Source organism: Patagioenas fasciata, chromosome 8 (assembly GCF_037038585.1).
Source record: "Patagioenas fasciata isolate bPatFas1 chromosome 8, bPatFas1.hap1, whole genome shotgun sequence".
NCBI lineage: Eukaryota > Metazoa > Chordata > Aves > Columbiformes > Columbidae > Patagioenas > Patagioenas fasciata.
The window spans coordinates 17,706,605-17,729,280 of NC_092527.1; the positions used below are offsets into that span (position 1 = coordinate 17,706,605).

The following is a 22,676-nucleotide window of genomic DNA, read 5'->3' on the forward strand; positions in this document are numbered from 1 at the left end:
CCTCAAAGCTAGACTTGCCTTAGATGCACTGTCCCTACTGAGTTACTTTGCAATAACTATACAGGTTTTTCTGTTTATGTCTGTTCTGGCACTATTTTTTTTTTTTTTTTTTAATAGGATCCTTTGAAGCTGCTCCCCAAACCTGTTGTACAGTTAAAACTTCCTAATTTCTTTCTAACACTTTCCTCTTGCAGCTCCCGACCCCTTCTCCTCTGCTGCCTGAGCCACAGAGACCTTCAGCAAAAGCGTTAATGTAAAATATCCGAGCGCTCAAGGGTGGGCTGTAAATATCAAATCTATTACACACAGAGTAACAATAATTTCTTGTTTTCCTGACAGTGGCTATTTGGAAACATTACATTCACAGTGCTGCACGCAGCTGGACAATACTGCAGAGTGACTCTTGTTCACAGCTGAAACAGCTCTACACTTCCCTTAATTTTTGTTGCGTGTATTTTACTGTACAATTGTTCTCCAGTAAAGTAGGAAATAATCCGAGCACCTCAGTTAGCAAGGTGAGCTTACTGCTCATGCTTCACATGCACTGTCGACCTGTTAGCAGCCACCATATCACCGAAGAGATTTTCAGAAAAAAAACGTGGGTGCTACAGGAAAAATGCAACAAATCATCCCAGACTTACCCCCAGGATGTTGTTTTGTGCTTATTTTATCAGCTTAGACTAAATCATTCTAACTTTGCTCTAAATTCCTTTCAGACTATATTGCTGTGCAGTTTGGGCTGTCATGTCACTCAGGTCCTCCTGTTTTACAGTCTTCACCCATTGATGCTGAGCTTGTTGAATTGTATTAATGCTTATTAACACAAGGCAGCTGTGGTGCTCTGGATGCAGCACTGTGTCAAGGGTTAAGATTGCGGGGTGACAATCAAACCCTGGCAGATGTATTGTTAACCTCCTCTCCCCCACACTTCCCCCTTTTGCCCCTCCCTCTCCCCCCTTCCCACTCAGGACAGGCGATCGGGAGGGAAAGAAGGACAGAGAGAAGAGAGTTGGAAAAATTAAAAATGTTTTACTAATGCTACTAATAAGAATAGAGAAAATAACACAAAATATACAAAACCAATCTTGAAAGTCTCAGCAACTGCAGAGCCAGCACCCGAAGTCCTGGATTGGACTCTGTAGCCAACCGGAGCTGGATTCAGTCTCTCACTAGGCTTCAGTTCGCAGAGACAACCAGCAAGGTCCTCTCCTAGCATAAGCAGAAGGGAAAGAGGTCAAAAAGGAAAAGGGACTAAATCCTCGTGATCTCCCACTTTTATATGAAGTATTCACATGAATGGAATGTTATACACAGTTGGTCAGTTTCTTGGTCACTTGTTTCTCGTTGCCCCTCTCACGAGATGTGAATCTGTCCTTATCAATAAGTTAGCATTCCATTGCTAGGTTTACCAAAACATCTATCCGGTTCTCCAGGAAAATGCAGCTAATATGAAGGCTTTAGCTGACAGGCAAAATTCACTAAAAGAGAAACTTGTTTTTTAACAAAACCAGGACCCACTGTAACGGTGTCCAGCTCTAGCCTTCTCTGCAGGGCAGTGACCAGTGGATACCCAGATAGTGTTTGGTTTGCTAATGTGAAAGCAATATTGGTACAGCTCCATTTTAAGACATTTCGAGCTGCATGAAATCCTAGTCTGATCAATCACAATATCACCTTCAATGCAGAGTACACTACATGAAGAAGGATATCATTAAGTGAAAGGCAGAGCCCAAGTGAGATGAGTTTGGGATTGTAACGATGCTAGGGTTGGGTTTTGAGAGCTGTTGCTGTGGCAGCCCAAGGCACTTACAGACGTTGCCTCAACTAACAGACCTTTCCTGCACAGACCCATTTCCCTGGACGTGCACAGCTCCTATGGTAGGCTGTCACTGAAGCTAATTAATAAAAAAAAGAAATTGAAAACTATCTAAGGTGTTTGAAAAGTGAGGAATAAATCCTATCTGTCATTTCTTACTCAATCCAGCTAGCAAATCATGATCCTCTCTCATTACCATCCTCACACATTATAGCAAGGGAAGGATCTCACTCTGAAGAACAGGGATCACACGTCACTTTGGGGACTGTGATTAGCCCAAGTCTTAAGTAAATGAGTTTGAAGCTGACAGGTCACTCAATACTCCAGAGCCAGTAAGCACAGCTGGCACATACTGTCACCACGGGCTCTCTGTGTGTGACAGAGGCTTTGCAGGAATGAGCCAGGAGCTGAATTACGATTCATCTTGCAGACAGGGTGAACCTTTCGGGCCAAGGCTGAGATCATTGGCTAGACACCGCTGGGGAGCTGGGCGTCAGCAAGGGCATCAGACCAGAACAGAGAGAAAAATGCAGGCACTTGAGTAAACAAAGAGACTTTGGTGAGGAATTAACACCTCCTTAAGTATGGGACAAAACACAGGTGGGTTTCACCCACTAAGTCTGGTTCTGTGGCACCTGTGTGTTTTATCTGAGTAAGGACAAGTGTCTGCTGGGCTGAGCAGGGGACCTGCAGGCGTCCCTCGTCTCCTCCTGGCTCATTCCCTCCCTCAGCCCACTACAGAGAATCTCCCCTACCTGGGGACATTCCAAGTACTGATTTTTGGAAATGCTTTAAGGTACAAACTACTAAAGAGAACATTACCATGCTTTGGCCGTTACTTACTGCCCTAGACACATACTAGGAAGGCAGAGAATGGCTGGTGTTAATAGTTCTTTCAAGATGCTGGTCACTGTGACCCTAACATTCCTGTGCATGCCCTTCAGTAAAACATTGGCTAAGTATTACCAGAGATCAGAATCTGAAGTTGGATCTAACTTGCTGAAGTCTTAGCTCTGTGAGGTCATTTTCAGGACAGCAAAGCCTTCCCCTGCTCATTTAAGTATATAAATGCATTATTTTTGTCATAGACTAAACGTTTTTCATGGCTACAGTTTTAGACAGATCTGCCAGGAGATTTTACTGGACTGTAGCAGAAATCAATCTTGAAGTAATTTATTAACGTTTTGAGGCTATCTGAAGGTCACATGTAATCAAGATTTGAAGCAAAAAGAGGGGGATGCTTGTTTAAAGCAAACAAGAATTTGATTAGCCTTGAAACCCTTCAAACTACTGAGGTCAAAACCTTTCTTAGCAGGCAAAGGAGCTTCCTGTTGTCAGTCAGGGTGACAAAATCCTTCCCAAACTGACAAGCAGAACATGCAGGTTCATCTGAGAGTTACCAGATCTCACATGCCCATGACCGATAAACAGTTTTAAGACTTTAAAAACTTTTAAAAATATATATTTTTTTAAAAAGCAGTCTGTCAAAAGATTTAGAGCCCCAGATTGCTCAAGTCAGATGACTTCAGGAGGTACTTAGTTTTCATTAAAAACATCTAGTCCTCATGATTGCCTGCAATCAAACAGTCAAGTTTCAGATTAAAAAAGAAAAAAAGGTTAAAGATTTGTTGCATTTTAAATTTAATCTGCTGGGTTTAGCTGTTCTTTTTTGTGTGTGTGGAGTTGGCAGAACGAGGGAGGGGTGGACCTAATCAATCCATGGGTCCTTTTTTCATCATGAACACTCAGGCAGTTGTGATCACCAACAGTAAAGTCTAAACGCCACTTCACTGAAATTTACAACCTGAAAGAATTAGAAGCCTCCTTTTCTCAAAGTTACAGTATGTTCAATTCTTTTCCAGAAGACACTGTGGATTTTTTTTGCATTTCTTCTTAAAATGCAGAAGTTTTGATTTTCTACAGAATGAAGAATCAACCATCCCTCATTCCTGACCCACATTTGCAGTAGGTCAAGTAATTATGAATGAAAATGCCACTTTGTTTATACGAGTTCTGCTTATGACAGAGATGAAGTTATGAAATTTGTACTCCTGGCACCTTATTAATACTGCTCTGCTGTAAAAGCCCTCAGGCAATAGGCAAAATAATGACTTAAAACTCCAACAGGATAATTACCTTACAATGCAAGCATTTTGAAAATAGAATTAGCTCTGGATTTGAAAATACAATTTTTAGGACCTTATCCCTTATATAAAAGGGTGTAAAACACTTACAATTACCTTAATTTATTTCCATGACATTTTGGTTTAGATCCAATCAGTTCCCAGTACATTAAGGAAAATCTTGTCATTATTCAATAACAGGATTTAGCTATTCATAGCAATTTTCTTAACCTTTGATTTAGAAAAGGTAAGTCTTCAAATCTTAGCAAAATTAACTTCATGCCACGGTGAAACACTTTGATCTATACAATATCTTTATTGCATCTGGTGTGCCAAGATGCTTTGACGAATGAAACAAATTAGCAAATTCAGCACTTACCTTTGACTTGCAGCTGAAAGCCCGGTGTACATGTGCGGAGTGATGTCCTCATCGACATCAAGCCACCCAGGAAGGTTCTTCTGAAGCATCTCTAAAGCAGATGAGATAAATTACTTCTAAATCTTCAGTGTACACTCTTCAAAATTGAGTGATTTGATTCACCTTCCTCCACTTCCAATCAGAAGTAAACAGTTTGTTTCTGCTTAGTGATAATCCACATTAACAGCATAATTCAAGATAATTAACATTCTCGAGTGTCCCTTTGTAGGTTAACATCTGATATGGAAATAGCCTAGTATCATAGAATAGTTTGGGTCGGAAGGCACCTTCAAAGCTCCTCTAGTTCAACCCCTCTGCACTGAGCAGGGACATCTTCAACTAGATCAGGTTGCTCAGAGACTGGTCCAGCCTGGCCTTGAAAGCTTCCAGGGATGGGGCAGCTACCACCTTTCTGAGCAACCTGTTCCTGTATTTTACCATCCTCATTGTAAAGAATTTCTTCCTGAATCTCCCCTCTTTTAGTTCAAAACCATTGAATTTTCCTTACCAGAGGACTAGGTCAGACTCCTGCAGTGGTTACAGGCCTTAGTACTGTGCTTATCTTTGTCAGCCCTGCAAAGACAACACACACCAGGAGACACCCCCCGTTCTCTACACGTGGACACAGCTGCTCACTCGCCCAGCTGCTGAAGATCATGGAGGGGGACAGCAACTGCTCAGCACCATTAACATGGCAATATTGTTACTGATGAAGATGCACAGCCCATAGAAATGATTCAGCTGAAAACCTACTCTGGTGTTCCAGCTACACATTATGCCCATGTAAGGTGCTTACAGTTGTCATTTCCTTCCTGAGCTCCAAAATGAACATGACTTACCTGCACACAGTCAGAGCTCACATTCCTGTTTTCAGAAAAACAGTGTCTTTCCCTGCGGCCCCCTGCCCCTCATAAGCAAAGCAAGGCCACTATCCGCTTCCAGTCAGAACAGACTTTCACAGATGAAAAACATTAATCAAACAGGCACCTAGGGAAACCCATATAGGTATTTCTTCCTGAGTACTAACACGCAGGACATGGCAACCCAGAAAATGGGAACACAGAAACAAAAATCAGTTGTCTCCCTAAAGTGTTTTCTGCCCTCTTTGCAAAGACCTGCAAACTTGGAAACCAAAGGCCAACTGGAACAGAAGCACCTACCCTATAGCTGGTCTTGATAATGACTGCTGAGAGAGTCTAAGCATTATGTTTGCAGAGCATGACTATAGCAGATTCCTGTAATAAATTTGGAAATGTTGAATTTTCCTCCCATTTCTGCCTTTGTTTTCCTGTTGTGTTTTAACACATATTGTTAGTAATTTCTGAAAATAAACATAACTGTCCCTCACAATCAAAACAACTTCCTCTCTACCTCCATAAAGTGAGTGTAAAAGAAAGGTGAAAACTCTGGCCTTGAGTGAGAAGATTGCAGCTTTCCCTTTTTGCTTCTTAACACACAGCTCCACCCAGAAAAGGAGATACAGGGTGCTCAGAAGCCATTACAGAGACATCCAGCCAATCCAGGTATTTTGCTTCTCACACACTCCGGGCATTGTTCCTCATGTAAATGACAGTTCACACACAAACTAGCAAACATCCTACTGCCACGCAAAAATACTGTTAAAAAAGTGATGACACAGGAGGCATTAAACTGTCCGTAATTTGTCGTAACTGCTTTCCTACTAAAACAGCCTTTGGAATTGAAGTTCAACATTTGTGCAGGGACAGTGATTAAATGCTAATATATGTAGGTACATCTTGCATCCAAACTGGTAGCACCTTGCATGGCACTATGTTCTATTTCTTGGTAACTTTAAACACAGACTTTAAGAACATGCCTGCTCCACTGTTTTTTCCCCCCTTCCCATTTAGTGAATGCAGTTTTTATCTCTGCAGAATCTCACTTGACAATATTAATTGCAAAAGGAAATAGCTGTAATATATATAAAATTCCAAGCAGCTGTAGAAGGTATCTCTTTAAAGAAAAAAAGCTGTCACTTAACTGGACCTTCTGAGTGAATATAACTGGGAACAGGGTAGAGAAAGTGTCTGTGGGAAGTTCTGTACGGGGTAGGTGGGTAGTTACCTGCATGTTACGTGAATTCTCCAAGAGCAGATTTACACAAACTAACATTTACCACTTGGGCAGAAAGAGAAGTTGGGGCTTTTCAGTATTCTTTATCTAGTCAGACAGGCTTTTGCCATTTTATACCCAGTGAAGAAATCCGGTCATCGTATTCTATCACTCTGGAAACTTGAACATTATAGTGGTCTTCTTATGACACTTGAAAAAGGAAAAAAGGGTAACAAATCTCCCATTTTTAATATCACCTGTTCCATTTACTATAAAAAACAAACAGTAGTCCATTTTTTGTTAGGTGAATAAGGTACAGAAAGGCTTTTCAGTGCAATCCATGTGACTGTACAGGCTGAGATGTGTGTACACACCAGGCAGCCAGCAAGCAAAACCAGCGTGCAAAGATACTGCAAGATCTTCTGACAGTGCACAGGTTCCACTGTCCTCCGCCTGCCAGATTGACAGCTGATTACATATTAGTGATTTGCACTCCCCATAGCTTGTGATACCTTCCTTTAAGATTCTGCAATGTACGTATCCACAAGCCAGCACACATAGCACAGCATATGCGCATTCTATAGACCTGCAAACATCACGACCACATACCCCAGCGTTATCAGGAGGACCTGGAACAAACCAGTGCTCCCTTCAGCTGTGCACCAAGTGCCACTGCCCAGACTCGCGTAATGTAACCGTGGCTGACAGCTCAGTTAAGCAGAAATTGATGGTATTGCTGTAATAGAGTTATCAGTGACAGATACCTCCTATCCAGCTTCCAGGTCACACTCACTTAAGCAATGATAAATGAGCATAAAACACTGTTAGCACAAAACAAGACCATAAATACTCAATTCTTAGTTAAAAACACCCGACAAGTTCAAAGAGCTGCAGCATCTTGCAGTTTTCATGATTTTATGGATGTTCTCACTCTTGTCAAAACTGTACCATGAAATAGTGAAAGAGTTTTTGTGGATTTAAATAAATACATTTTTTAAAAAAGGGAAAAAAAAACCCACACGTAATCCATCTAGAGCAAATATTGCATCATCCTACACTGGCTAATACACAAATACATCAGTGAACCTTACAAAATTTATAACAGTTTTTGGTCTCCCAAGGTCTGACATCCATCCGTCTGTGCTGTCACAGAAAGTTGCGTAGGCTGAGAGGACGCGGACTGTTTGGAACATAAATGCCAGAAGCCGTGACTAATGCAGTTGTCTGGGGCTCCTCTATCCACGTAGCGACACAGGTGGGAAGCCAATGGTTTGCTATGGAGAAGGATGGAAAAAGTCCATGGGGAAGCAGCCCGGCTGCATCTAAAACCTCAGGTGCAATCAGCAATTATATTTTATCTTATTTTTCTGTCATGCTAAAAATGAGTTCCTTATTGGCTTAGAACAAGATCTCTGAAAAACATTTCGAAATCTTTTCATTCAGGAGGATGCGAGTCCCACTTTTACAAACCATGCAAACATTTACGCATGTTAATTATTTCTATATTTTTAGGGTTTTATTCACTTTTATTTAGTTATATTTCCTTCTTGAAGTTCAAAGAATAGTCACTTACTTGCTTACCGAAACCAAGTTGGGAATTAACATCAGAACACCTGCATATGGCCACACATACACATGAAATCTCACACTCATGCCAGCACCCTTCCCATGTACAGTAGTTACTGCCTTTTCACATTGCTCTGCAGACAGGAGCAACTGCTACAATATTGTACAGTAAGAATAAATTACTTAGCTATATGTGTCAAAATACTTGAATTATTAAAATATTGCTAGAACTACCTGTAGTATTTTCCCATGTACATTCACATGTGCTAGAATTTCTCTGTGCTGGAAAGTGTATTACAAGACAAAGCACACAATATTCATTCAGTCAGAATTTTTTAATTTTATTCCTACAAAATCATGTAAACATTAGCATACAGATCCAGAAAAATCAATATCATATAATGGTGCATAAACCGTAAGTTTGGAAGAATGTCAGGAGCACTTCAACAGTTTATAAATTAATATATACAGTAATGGGTACTCATCATTTGATAAGAACACCTCAAAACTGAGGAATTTAGGTGCAAGAGCTGTAAAACAAAAGATGTGCTCCAACACCAAACTTGACTATGCAGCAACATTGCAATCTACATGACTGCCTGTTGTTGTTTCATATTAAGCATTCCATTGAGCTACTAAAAAGTATAAAACAAAAGTTTCGGTAGGAACTTTATTTTTATTTGAAATCATATAGCAAACATCCCTAAAGTAATAAAAACCCAAAAAGCAGAATACTCCATAAAGAGGTTTCTACAAAACAAGAGTGAAACTGAAGCTAACCAGGCTGCACAAAGAGATCATCCACATCTCTATTCCACGCTGCTTCCAACAGAGCACCAAAAGGCATCTCCAGCTAAAGAAAATGTCTCAGGTAGTTTATAAATGGAGACTGGTGGGTGGAGGGAAAAAGAAAGAAAGATGCAGAGCACTTATTGGGCTGATGCAAAATTCCTGCTTCCACATGCAGCATTCCAGGAAGTTTAGCTCTTCATAGAACTAGAAAGTCATGGGAATGTAACTTTGTTGTTGATTTGTTATCTCTGCGCTGTTTTGCTTGAAACAAAACAAAACAAACCACCAAGAAAAATATAATCCTCAGCCTTTCTGTGATCAAATTAATATTCAAAGTGTTCTCACAACATTGCCCTTTATGAGATCAGGGACAGGCAGAATGCAGGATCTATCGCTCTTATTCCGATGACATATTAGAACAGAAAATAAGACATTATTTTCCTTTTCTCCTGCCCATACGACTGTATTTCACGGGGGATTGTGTGTGTCGGGGGGGAATGTGTGGTAAACATATCCTAAAGAATGATCTCAAACAAAAGGCATTCTTCCCCATATTAGAAAATTCTCAAGTATCAGTGAAAATACAGACTGCATAAAACGACTAGGATTACCCTGGAATCACTTGACATTTCAAAAAGTCTCTTAACACTATAATATGATCTTAAAGAGTCTTTCCAAATGTAAATATATTCTTCTGTTTCTGGAGCTGAAGTAGAATTTTATGCGATCTTATTTTGGTACGTTTTTCATACCTGACAAATCACTTCCCCTCACAATGAAAATTACTATTGCACTAATAAAGATGTATCTATTTACAATAAAGAGGAGGTCATATCTAGTCACCTAAAGCTTTTTGCTATATTTTCTTCCAGTTGTTTAGGAGCAAATTTTGTTCACCTTTTCTATAGGAAATCCTGAGTAGCAAGGTGAAGAAGGTTTGGCAGATAGCACCAATTTTCCATCAATTGTCTTAATTAACAGGGTACATTTATCATGAGCAATCCATCTAGAAACACTATTGCAGTTGAACCTAAGTATGAGCCTTTTATAAAACACTGTTATTCCTATTGCCAGAATCTGAGCCAACGCTGAAATAGCAGGAGCAGGAGGAAAGATTTCCGCTAGCTCTAAGAACACAAGCTGAAACACAGAAAAAGGCCTGAAATTCTATCCCAAATCTTTTCCTGACAATAAATGGGGTAGAGAAAACTACAGCTGGAGGGAAGAATAGGAAGAAACCCTTAAGCTGCTGTGTCAGTCGCCTTCCGAGCAACACACTGCCCGCTGTAGCATTAATGCAAATGTGCAGCACTCTGAAGGTGTTTATAAATGACCCAAATGTTTTGCTATTGCTTCCACCACAGCAGCTCAAGCAGCCAGTGCTTTATTATAAGCCAGACTGCCAACACCTTCCAGCATTTAATTACTATGTTGTGTTTCAGGCTTGGAGAGGTTTTATCTGACATTAGCCAAAAGAATTTGTTGATACTAGAGCCTTAGTTCCCTACATTTCCTGCTGCTGTTTTCACTTGTATTGCTAAACTGGTAATAGGAACCATGACGGGCCAGAAAATTTAACACAGAAGAGGCTAAACTTAGCAATTTGGACTTAAATTTACTAATAGACAAAGGTTTCACTGGATTTGCTCTGTACATAGACCTGGAGAAGTTTTATCACAGATGTATCTGCAGTTTTCTGTAAACTATTCATGTACTACAGCAACACTAATTTGGTATTCACAGAGAAGGGAACAGCACAGGTTTTACACATCTTTTGCCCTCTCTTCATCATTATCGGTCCCATGCCTAAAAAGACATAGGCACAAACTCCTAAAAAGACCTCATGTCCTTCTCTGTAGCCTGCAGATTTTCCTCCCACTGATATGCTCACTCACATTATCCCACAGGGATCTTATACTCACATATACGCATATTGTGATAAAGAACTGCTATGACAATATAAACACAGCCAGCAGACTGATATCACCAACAACAGTGAACCTCGAGAAACTCCAAATGTACTAACATGTCTAAGACGTTATTCAATGTTGTAATGAACAGCACCAACAAAATGGTATTGGAGTTTTATGTGAAAATGTTACCCTCTGCTGCTAACTTTGGTCACATTTCTCATTTTCCCATCTTCCCATACTTCATTTTTTCTCTACTTTTTCATACTAACTTAAATGTCTGATTTGATAAAGACAATCTAGTTGTGAAATGCATTATATCCCCTCTGGAATCTCTCAATTTTTAATCCTATATAAAAAAAAATAGATTAAACCTGGGACATTTGAAGTTAAATGAACGAAAAAGTTGATAAGGACAATGAAGGTGTGGCAGTTTTAAGGAGGTAATCAAATTATTATAATTTTCAGTAAGATGGATTATGACAATGCCTCTCTCTAAAATAATCTCGGGAGTGACCACCTGTACTCCATCACTAAACTCACATGAGAAATCTAGATCAGGTCTCTGTAAAATAAAGGCAAATGAGTATAAAGAAATTTTCCGAAGTCTGTCAGCAATTTCTTAACTGAAATACAAACGTGTACCAAAATATCCTGCTTAACAAGGTACAATGCAAACCAGATTTACCAGAGAAATCTTTTCTGTACACATATGAACAAGGTTTTCACGTACGAAACCATTAAACAATCAAACCAAAAATCTCATGTCTCAAAGTTGGGTTTTTGTGTTTGGGTGTTATACATAACTACCAAAGCAGTCAATATATACTAAGTTAAGCCAATTCATATATTATACCCATCAATTCACACAAAATACCAGTTGGAGGAGATGAACAGTATTCTCTGATCAAATACATTTATTTTAATCCTCAAAGCACAACCCTTTTTCTTCATCATCATCATTAGAATCTGCATAGGACTCAAGGGTGTTGTATATGAAAGAGTACAGCTTGACATCTGGTCCTGAAGTAGAACAGCTTCTGCATTCTTCATTGTAATATCTCAGTAACAGCCTATAAATATCCCCTTAAAAACAAAAAGAAATAATTAAAAAACACATAAGATCACGCCATATGAAGAACATGATTGCGACTGAAGATCAGAAATGCCCATTCACACTGCAACAGTGGCTAGGGACACCTCTTCACATGAGCAGTGAAGGAGGAGGTAGACAACTGTGTAAGAGGAACGCAACTGTTTTCAAGTTTCTTCAGAACACAAGGGTGCGCTTCCTCAACTTTCTGCTGAGCTTCTGCACAAGCCATCCAAACATTAGGCTTGTGTACCTATCACGTACAAATGTATTGCCAATTACCTACCTTTGTGTTCCTGTCCCAGAAATTAATGACATTTAACAATTACAGTGGGGCAATGGATACACTGCTTTTGTTGCTACTGAATAACACATCTGACCTCTAACTCAGCTTGCAGGATCAAGCCAGAACCACTATAAGACAAATCTATATCAAGAATGCGTAAGCAGGTATTTCCTTTTTAAAGCATTTTGAGTTATATTAAAACTTTTGCAAACCTTCTCTCTACCACATATATCTATGTTTGCTTGCCTTCAGGACTTGATGACAATAATTCTTATTGAACAATTTCTACTTACAGAGATGGTGAAGTCTATTTGCTACACAAAAAGATTTCTTTATGCTCACCAATAGTTTGGCCCTTCTCACAGAGAAAAGTGTGCATGCTGTAAATATCCCGCATCAGCTCCACGTCTCCAAAGGTAAAATAAACAACATCACGTCCAGCCTCAGCAGCTGCCAATATCTGTATTAAGGCTGAAACAACAAAAGAAATTATACGCATAAATACAGGTAAAATAGTTTGCTGAAGGGAAAAACATAGCCTAAGCTTACAGCAAGTAACCATACCACCCATCTCCAGATGAACACTACAAAGCAATTTGATCCATGGGTGGGTAAGTGTTACTTTCACTTTTGAAACAAAGGACAGCTCATGGGGCACTGCAGGTCAGAGCACTGAAGTATTCTGCTGGAGTCACAGTGACAACAATCCTTACTTTCAGATAAACAATTTGCTTAAAAATCAAAAGTGGGTTTTTTTGGTCCATGTCCTCGGCCAAGCAGCATGCAGAAGGTAATTACCCAATAAACACACACAGCAGCATAAGAACACAGAGCACCACCTTACATCCCAGTTTAAATTGCTTGCATCAAGTGACAAATAGTGGAGTAAAAGGCATCTATTAGCTCATCACAATTTCCACTTCTGCCACCCTTCAGAAGGAATGGAGCCAGCCCTTTCACTAGGTAAGCTACGCAAAGCAGGAGATGACCCGACTTTTATTCCCCAAGAGGATATCTGTGGTTCTGCAGCCTCTCACTGCACAATTTAATGTGTCCATTTTACTTATAATAGAACCATGCAGCATGAAATACAATGGGTCATTCTGACCTATAAAAAGTGAGTGGTGATGCCAGGAACACAATTCAGGTTATTTAATTTCCAGCTTTGATGTCAAACTCCCTTGATCACGCTGCATCCCAAGTTCTGTCAACGGCTAACATTAAAAAACAGACAGACTTTGTTTTTCTATATGGAAAAGAAAGAAGAAAGCTTCTTATCTTGGAAACAGATTACTGGAGACTCATATTGGGAAATCCTCTAGGGTTTTGATCAATGGTCCAGCTGAGCCAAGCTAATGACCCACTGCAACTGGAGAAAGTGGCTCTGGTTCACCCACATTTTCTCCCTTCTCAGCCACATCCTGACTTTTCTGCTGCTCTCAGGTACTCATCAGACATCTCACTGAGCCAATTCCATTCGCAACCTGGCAGGAAAGTTAAATAACAAAAGAATAGAAGCTAATTGTTTTCTGCTAGATTAGCAGTAGAGTTGGCTGAGTGAAGGATTTGCTAAGGGCCAGAGCTGATGAGAGGGCACTGGCCATACAGTCAAGAACAGGGAAGGGGAGAAGAACAATTGGGACCCTTTTAGGCAGCACCAAACTCTGACAACAGCACGGCTTTGTCACCAGCCAGTACTCTGAGGCTGGGGTGCCACAGACGCAGGCCATCAACCACACATTCATTTCACGTAATGTTACAACAGTCCAAATAATGAAGCCCAGCAACCATTTAATCTATTGCAGCTTGTCTTATTTCAGAGCTTATGGGTGCAGTTCTGATATTAATTCTTTCCTTTGCTACCCAGTAAGTAGAGTTAATTAAAGTGTGATTAATATTGTCTTTGTAAAGATTAATTTTAAATAAAATAGTGTACATACCACATTACCACCTGCTAGTGGAAACTAAATAGAAAGCTGTTCATAGCTCAGCTCAAGAATCTTTCACATTTTTAAACAGAGACCTAATAAAATACTGCATTCTTTAATCAAAAAACCCCTTGTAAACCCATAGCTAGAATTATAAATTACATTATTCACATGTGAAATTAATCTCAATCTGGGAATGATATTTTAATTAAACTACTGAACCAGCTGTGGATTTGGTAAAGCCTCAGTAGTTTGGCTTTTAAAGGGTCTAATTAACTAGCTTGCATAGGGGAACAGAACCTAATGAATCTCATTACTCATTCCAAACAAACAACGCAGTTTCACTTTATAGAAGATGTTAAAAATATCCTACTGTTTATTCAGAATTGCCATATGTTTTATGAAATGAGGGTCAAAATTTCTGTCAAGAATCAGGCTTTGCAATCTGCTGGGCATTAATGATATACAATGCCCTGTGAAGCATCCACAGTACTGACACAGAAAGGAGCATCACAGGAAGAGCAATAGAGCCTGTGGTACCAGGGACTCGGGGGATTTGGGCTCCCTCACCCCTTGCACCCAGCTGATGTGATCCTATTTAACTCTTTTGGACTCGTACCCAAAGGAACGGTTGTGCTGATAAACCTTTTTCTGCCATCCAGCGCGGGTGCAGAAGCACCGCACAAACCGCTCTGGGTCCCCCTGTCCTCCCAGCCCCTATATGGGATGCAGCCCCAAGGACGTCCCCGCTGCAGCAGCACGGTCGGACTGCAGAGCTGGTGCTGGGGAGCAGAGCCCCACTCCCGCCGTGTGGCCAGGCTGTAGGGTTAAGCTCCCAACGCGCCCATGGCCTCACCTGGTATGTAGGTTCAGAACCACGATAGCACCGCGGTAGCACTTCAGTATTGCACGCGTTTACACGAGACGAGATTCATGATTTTCTCTCCTTCCACTGATCCTACAGCGGTCTTTTTAAAGCTGATGGCACTCTTCCTACTGGGCTTTATTTTCTCAGGTAAATGCCACCACCAATTCAGCTGAAAAGTACCTTCTCACAACTGTTGGAAGTTAAATTCATGTATTCATGAGAAGTGTCATCAGATCATCTCCTTTGTATTTTCAATAAAGCAACACTTTTCAATCTTTAGACGGTTGCACAGAGGCTCTGTAGCTAGTAATTGTTAAGTTACCCTCTGGTTTGAAAAGCAAGGCAAGATCTTCCAACTTCTCCCAATTATATAAGCATATTTTTTTCAGTATTGAAAGCCTTAAGTTTATATTAAAATCTTGTTGAAATATCAATAAATAACTTAGCTGGAATTTGCCTTGTTTACAGACCAGGTCTTAATCTGTAAGGCCATATTATTTTTTCCTTCCTTAAGATGACTTTAGTCTTTGCATCATCTATGACCTTGAGTGAAACTGTAGTTTATACACAACGATGTCCCTTTAATCCCCAACTGAAAAAAAAATGAAAAAATATAACGCATTATGGCACTTATCCAGTTATATCCAATTACATCAAACGCTTTGGTGGTTCTGAAGTCTCTGTTACAGAACCAGATGCTACTTTTGAAAGGACAAGGGCATATATTTAAGAATGCTAATTGAAAACGCAAGATTTTAAACTATGAAATCTATTTCATCATTGCAATACACTGTCAAGCTTGTGTAGTCACCAAAAGCTATTTATTTGGGTTCAGTGAAATTGTGATACTGATAATCTGAGTTTTCTAAAACATACTCTGAAATGAAGAATTTATGACCCCTTATGAAGTGTAAAAGATCATTCTCCAGTGCAATAAATTTGCTTATAATGAAGTGAAACCATTGAGAGAACCTGCAATTCAGAATAATCCCATACAGCATTTTGGAATAAAAGGGAGAAGCACCTTTAGCACTTGATGACTGTGCAGGGACTACTTGTGAACTAGAAAAGACTTCATTTGGTTATCACACACCAAATGCAACTCTATTCTGAGAAAACCACATGACAAATTATTGTACTCTTTTTGCAGCTCTTAGTTTACAAAAAAATAATGAAGCCACCCTGTTTCTAGTCAGCACGAGCTCAGAGAAACATCACGCACTAAATGACTAGATTCACATCCCATAGCAGATCACTGTCATTTTATCCTCTTTATTAAGTATTGATTTTTCAGAGTCAACTAAGAAATTAAGCTGAGTTTACAAAAGGAGTAACTGAAGTGCAAATTAAACCACTGTCTGTCTTTGTAAGGTCTGCCAAAAGAACAGAAGACTTAAGAGTACACATATATATTTAGCTGAATTTTTCATAACAGCAGCAGTGCTGTAACTTGCTGTTAAGTGTTAATTCTCACAGACTTTGGAAAAAAAATAGAGTTGCTCCAAAACCAGAGGAAAAGTTACATAAATGAAAGCTCAAACTAAAATATTAAGTTAAAATAAAACTGAGAGAATGTTCAGGTCTTTACATGTTCCTGTTCTGTCCAGAGTTCCTACCTAACTCATGCAGCACCACATCTCATGGCTCATTTCTTTGTCTAGATTAAAGACTTTTCTTATGGGCTACCTCACCAAACGGACTCAGCTCTGATGGTCTTTGTCAGGGTGCTTCAGTTTTGAGCTCTGACTAATGGGGAGAAGAAATAAAGCATTGCACTGAGCAATCTCGATTCTAGAAGTCACATACAGTGTTGAACAAATAATGGCTTAGATCAGATGAGCCATATTTTTATGAGAAACCCATACATTAAAAACACACACATGGGATATTACAGTTCAGATCCAAGAGGAGGCCTTATGCAAACCAAAGCATTTATCAGATCTTGCTAACATAATAATCAAGTATGATCAGATCCTGCAGTAAATACTACTCCTAATATTGATCAGCTGCATTTGGCAGCCCGTTTTATCTAACGGAAATCAAAAAACAACTGTCAGAAAATCAGTGAGCACTGAGGAAAAAAAAAAAACAAACATGCTCAATGAATAAAACACTTTGGAAAACTAATGAGGCTGGTAGCCTGATGATTGTTTGTCTCAATGTAACTACCTAAAACTGTTCAGAAAAGCAAGTTTTAAATACTCTGCAAATGCTTGAAAACAATAAAAATGTAAATTTCTACTTAGAACTATATGAATCAGGATATCAATTTAAATGTCAGGATGCATCAGTTCTTGACTTGATGCGGACAAGTCTTGAATGTAGGCATGTGATATCTGCTGCATTATAAACACCTTAATTAAAAATAAAAACATGAGAAAGTGAGTGATATAGCAGGCAAGTCAGGAAAGAAAGAAGCATGTCTGAGTGACTGGAAACCTCTCTGACATACAGCTATATATTAAGGAGCAAAACCAGACATTAGGCATTGCCAACAGATTTGTGAAGCCTTGCAAATTACCAGATACTTTAAACAGCTTTGCAGAGATATGAATTTTAGGCATAATCTAAAAAAACTGCTCCAGAAAGGTCAACTGACTGATACAACTGAGAACTGCAATTAATATGTTCTTTTGTGAGCTAATATTGTGTGTCTGTGCTTTTGAAGGTTTCAGTGCTGCAGGTCATTGTAAACCCGGCATTTCACTATCATATACTTACCTCAAACTTTAAACTGAAAATAGCATACACAAGCAGCACGCATTTTGTTATTTGAGGCCACAGTACTCCTGAAGATCAAAGCTAATGAACCAGTTCTATGGATAGTTTAACTACTATTCCAATTGTCAGCTAAAATGTATTAATTCGAACAAAACTGAAAAATGTATTTGAACCAAGCAAAACAGAAAAAGGCCGAGAATCGAAATTTAAGTGATTTGATTCACTTGGACATTACTGAACTGTTACAATTTACCTTTTAATCGGGAGTCCCCTCCAAAGGCACCACATCCCCAGTTTCCTGTGGCTATTGCAGAGAGATGCTGTGGTGGAACGCTGGGTCGAGAGAAGCCGCAGTAGGCCTGCAGGCAGACAGAGGCACAAGGTGAAGCTGACAGGCAACCTGGAGTGATTTTTTCAAACGATCAGATGATAACAATAATCAGTATTGTCTTCTAGCAACACCAAGTTCAAACTACTTCAATACACCATTAGTCTTCCTTTAAATTTGAGGTAAAACATTAAAGAATTTAAGGCAAGAAGAATTTTGCCTTATTTGGATTCAAGTTAAAGCTAGATACAGGTGCTGACTTGTAGGAATTTTACCACAGCTATAGGAAACTTTACAGGATACAGGTGAGAATAACTTCAACAGTAGATTGCACCACATTTGTTGCCTTTTTAGCCCATTCAGCACATATCACAGCTGAACTGCTGTGTCCAGTAGCACTGAAACTCCTCCAAACTGAAAATAAAATTTAAAATGGCATCTTAGAAAACAGATCTAATGCAATAAATGAGGGTAGGAGGAAAAAGTGTGATATTCAGTAAGGAATTTTGAGTAAAGGCAGGTGCTTCCAGGTATGGAAAAAAAGGATAAATATCTTTGGGAAGTTTTTCAACAGTACAAATTTATTGAATTGGTAAAATTGTCTGGTACAGATTGAAGTATCACAGAATCACAGAATGTTAGGGACTAAAAGGGACCTCAAAAGATCATCTAGTCCAATCTCCCTGCCGGAGCAGGAACAACTCACACCTTCACTCCAATCTGATCTATGCTGCAAATTTGGACTCCTGCAGGGTACCACGATACAGAGCTGGCATAAGGAGCACTCACACATCTTCAGGTGTCTGCAGCTTCTTGAGCTCTCTCAAGCCAAAGGGACTAGTGGGCTTGATGTTCAAAGCACCTTTGTATGAAACTAGTGGGCCAAGTAAGCCAGTACAGAGGCTACGTGGGCAATAATTCTTCAAATTCCACCCTCCCAGCGAGGGAAGTGCATTGCTGTTGCATCAGCATGCCATTTTCTCTTCAGATTTTACCTAACAGGCACATATTGCTTAACTCACCAGGACATGGAGAAAAAAAAACCTAAAATGTCTAGTCAGACATAATTTAAAAAGTCAGAAAATATGTGGAAGAACTTCAGCAGCCATAAAGAAAAATATCTAAGCGCTCCTCTATGATTTTTCATAGCAAATCGAGGATAAAGATAAAACTATTCACATTAGAAAAAGACAGTGCAACAATATTTTAAATAGGTTTCACCTAGAAATACAGGAACACGAAAGCCTTCTGTGCAGCTTTAAAGCAGTTGCTTCCATATGGGAAGCAGAAGAGCTGTTCGTTTTTAATGACATAAATGAATCTGGTTTTAAGTTGTGTACAACTTCAAATGTATGGTATCTCATTATCTATAAGTTGTGTGATGTTTACAATTAGTTTGTTCTCATATAGAACTGTCACATATAGTTCTCACAGTTAACACTGAAATGTAACTGTTCTGCATACTGTAATTCTCAGGGAATCACTTCTGGCCAAGGAGGAAGCTGTATCTGTTTTTAATCAGTGATTATCAAAACAGGTGTAATGACATTTTGAGTGGGATCACAAGCCCAGTCCTAAGTCAGTTGTTCCTCAGGAATTGGAAAGTGGAACTTACAACTGGAAAATTATTGCTAGTGAGAGTCTTTCTAAGGCAATAATCTCAAGGGGGCAGCAAGGACGAAACAGTGACACCTCTTACACAGGTATCTGCAAATCTTAATGCTGAAAATGGGAAATTATTTTTTTTTTCTTATTCTGAACGGCTGACTTCAGACACTATGAATCTTGTTTTCTGATGACACTTTAAACCAGCAACAGGGGTCAGCCTCAGACAGCTACCTTTTGAGAAAACTAATCAATAGTGAACATCTGGTTCTTTAAGAAAAATGGATCTTATAAAAGAAAAAAATCATATAGGCTTATAAGAAAATACAAGTTGTAAGAAGAATCACTGAAAGTTGTTTCAATCATTCCTAATGTCTAACAAAATAACAGACACGCAAAAGGACCTCTGGAAACAAATGGACACTGAGCTCTGTCTACTAATACGTAATACTCTTGTATTTCAAAGCCTGTGCGCATGTACTGTGCTTACCGCACCCTGATTTATGAAATCATAATAGAAAGAGCTGCAGCTTATTCCATCAACTTGTTTTCATCCACAGAAAAGTCTTAAGGTTAATATTAATTTTAAATCAAACTGAAAAAACCTATTATAGTACATTAAAAATATTGATTTGTTAAAATACTATAGACCTTCCAATGAATTTAATGAAATTTTTACTGAAGTAAACAGAGAATTCACTCAGGTTTAAAATTTTCTTTAAATACCAATCAGTCCTCATCAAACAACATCAGCCAAACCAATATACTGTACAAAAGTCACATGGATCTACCATAATTTATTTAAAAATCCAAACCAAATCAATAATATTGAAAATTGTAGGCAGATCATAAATTCACTAGAGTGGGTAATTTTAATTTTGTACTAAGATACCACTGAAATTCACAAAATGTATCTACTATCTTTTTCAGGGCTAATTTCATTACCAACCATGAAGAAACAAGCTGATGAATGTTACTTTAGTCAAGATGTTAACGTTTTATGACTAAATTAAATTAGTCCTTCAGCACTGTACATAATTTCTGGAAGGGGGAAAAAAATAAAAAAGTTAACTTTCAGGTATATTTCCCTTTCCAGCTAAGAATTAGGAACACATTGCTGTATGTTTGAATTTATTTATTCTATATCCTCCTATACTACACAAAACAGGACACTTTAACAAGAGTAGTGTTGTGCCCTTATATTTAACATCTTAGCTAAAGCAGAGGTCTGTTGCATCTGTAAATGTAGAAGCACACTAAGCAGACTTTATCATTAGTGTGTTTTGAACCCAAATATAAGCACACCAATATCGTACAACTGTATGGGCATTCCTGTACTGCTCAGCTGCCCAGTAAAACAATATCATTGCCATTGCTGTAACAGGCCACAGACCTTTCACTACCTACACCTTACACTACCCATACAAGGCTCTCATTCTGGCCCATTAGCCTTCTTATTAGCTTATGATAATTTGCTAAGTGAACTGGAGATGGATACCAGGCATCTCTTGTTAGGAGAGAAAATAACAGCAAAGGCCTTGGAAACATTGGCACAGGCTGAAATCGAAGGCCTCAGAACTATAAATGGCTCACTGATGGCAATTACGAGTCACTGAAAAAGTACAGGCTCAAGAGCTGGAAAAAGACTGCTTTAGCTTCCAATAAAAGCATCAGCAGCAAAGCCAGAAGGAAAACAACATGAAAATCTCAGCCATGCACCATGATAAAGCGCCTGCCGTGGCTTGGGAAAGTAACCCCGAGTTCCCAAACATTATACAGCAAATACTCCAGGGCAGAGATCATGGGCTGGGAACCACCTAGAAACTCAAATATCTCATTTAAGGACAAGATCCCAAATTAGGGAGGGCAGGGGAAAGAAAAAAAGATGCCAAACCACAGTTCCCCTGTAAAAGCGCTCTTCAGCCTGGCAACCTTGATTACCTTAGTATGAAGGTATGAAGGGCCACAACTGCTGGAGCAAACTGCAGTTGTGTATACACACAGCTAACGCAGGGGAAGGTCAAGGACTGACTGCTCTGAATACATAGTGATAATGATTAATAATGTGTACAAATTATTAGTAGGAAGTGTGCTGTTTCTGAATGTCAGTCTAAAAGTTCTGTCTAAAGGATTAAAACTGCCCTGATTTATCAGTCTTCTGAACGCCCCAATCCCGACAAGCTCTAAATGGCCTGTATATATACAGACACAGTTGCAACAGCCCTTACAGCTATTGTGCAAATAAAGAGAGGAGACTGACGAACAGCTGGACCTGATCTCAAGAAGACAATATATGAAAGGATAAACTCTCAGGCAATAGTCCAAGAGCAAACAAGAAAGGTGGAAGAAAAGCAAGTGGCACTGTATGAACTGTCACAAAGTTAAACATGAGGTGCCCCCTCTCTTCATCTTGACTGGAGGGCTCAGTAGGACTCAGCAGGGCCAATCATGGGACGAGAACTTAATCATAATTTTGAAGCAGGACAGGGGACAATTAACAAAATGTATATCCAAATTTCATTTATATTTCTGAAAGTTAAATAAAATATACCTTTGAAAAGCAAATCAAAGAATAAGAGTAATTCTATTTTACAAGCTTCTGCTTTAACACTGAACAGCAAAACCCTGAAATATGCACCTTTTATAAGAGACAGACCTAAGCAAGAACTTCCTTAGCTGAAGATAATAATAAAAAAAATATTTGAAAAGGTACTATAATCATTAATGAAACAGTCTTAGACTGCAGGCTGTTGTAAGAAGTTACTAGCCTTGTTGAGCTCTCTTCTAATTTTCTCCGGACCAAACTGATCAAGGAAACGTCTGAAGTGAAATGCATCTATAGCAACAATTTCAGTGTAGCGTCGCTGCCATTCATCCCTAAAAACAGATGGAGGAGAAAAGGAGATTACATTAGTTTTTTAATATTGGCCATACAATGATGATTCAAAATGAGCAATTCCCTGGCAGAGCTTCTCTGTTAGAAGCAGCTAGAAATGTGAGCTCATAACAGACAACGGAGCACGTCTGTGGGTCAAGAATGAAAGCAGTACCAGAAATGAGACAGGCCTCCCTCTAAATGTAGAAATACTCTGGCTAGACTTTGGGCATAAATGTGAAACAAATTAATTACACAGCACTATTTATTAAGC

The 22,676-nt window shown here is 39.1% G+C and overlaps 1 protein-coding gene across 5 annotated transcripts in view; it reads right to left on the reverse strand.

Moving 5' to 3' along the window:
- Nucleotides 1–8,316: 8,316 nt before the first annotated feature.
- Nucleotides 8,317–22,676, reverse strand: part of PARG (poly(ADP-ribose) glycohydrolase) — a 70,275-nt gene continuing 55,915 nt past the window's right edge. For 3 of the 5 annotated variants that reach the window (XM_065844006.2, XM_065844005.2, XM_071811762.1), the window contains exons 15-18: nucleotides 22,296–22,404; nucleotides 17,848–17,953; nucleotides 12,420–12,548; nucleotides 8,317–11,784 (exon numbers count right to left, since the gene is read on the reverse strand). In XM_065844006.2, coding sequence (XP_065700078.1) covers nucleotides 11,621–11,784; nucleotides 12,420–12,548; nucleotides 17,848–17,953; nucleotides 22,296–22,404 — 508 coding nt within the window. In that variant the 3' untranslated portion in view covers nucleotides 8,317–11,620. Of the gene's footprint in view, nucleotides 11,785–12,419; nucleotides 12,549–12,574; nucleotides 13,562–14,755; nucleotides 15,064–17,847; nucleotides 17,954–22,295; nucleotides 22,405–22,676 lie in introns of those variants that run through there. The other 2 variants (XR_011740278.1, XM_071811763.1) reach the window with 2 other exon arrangements.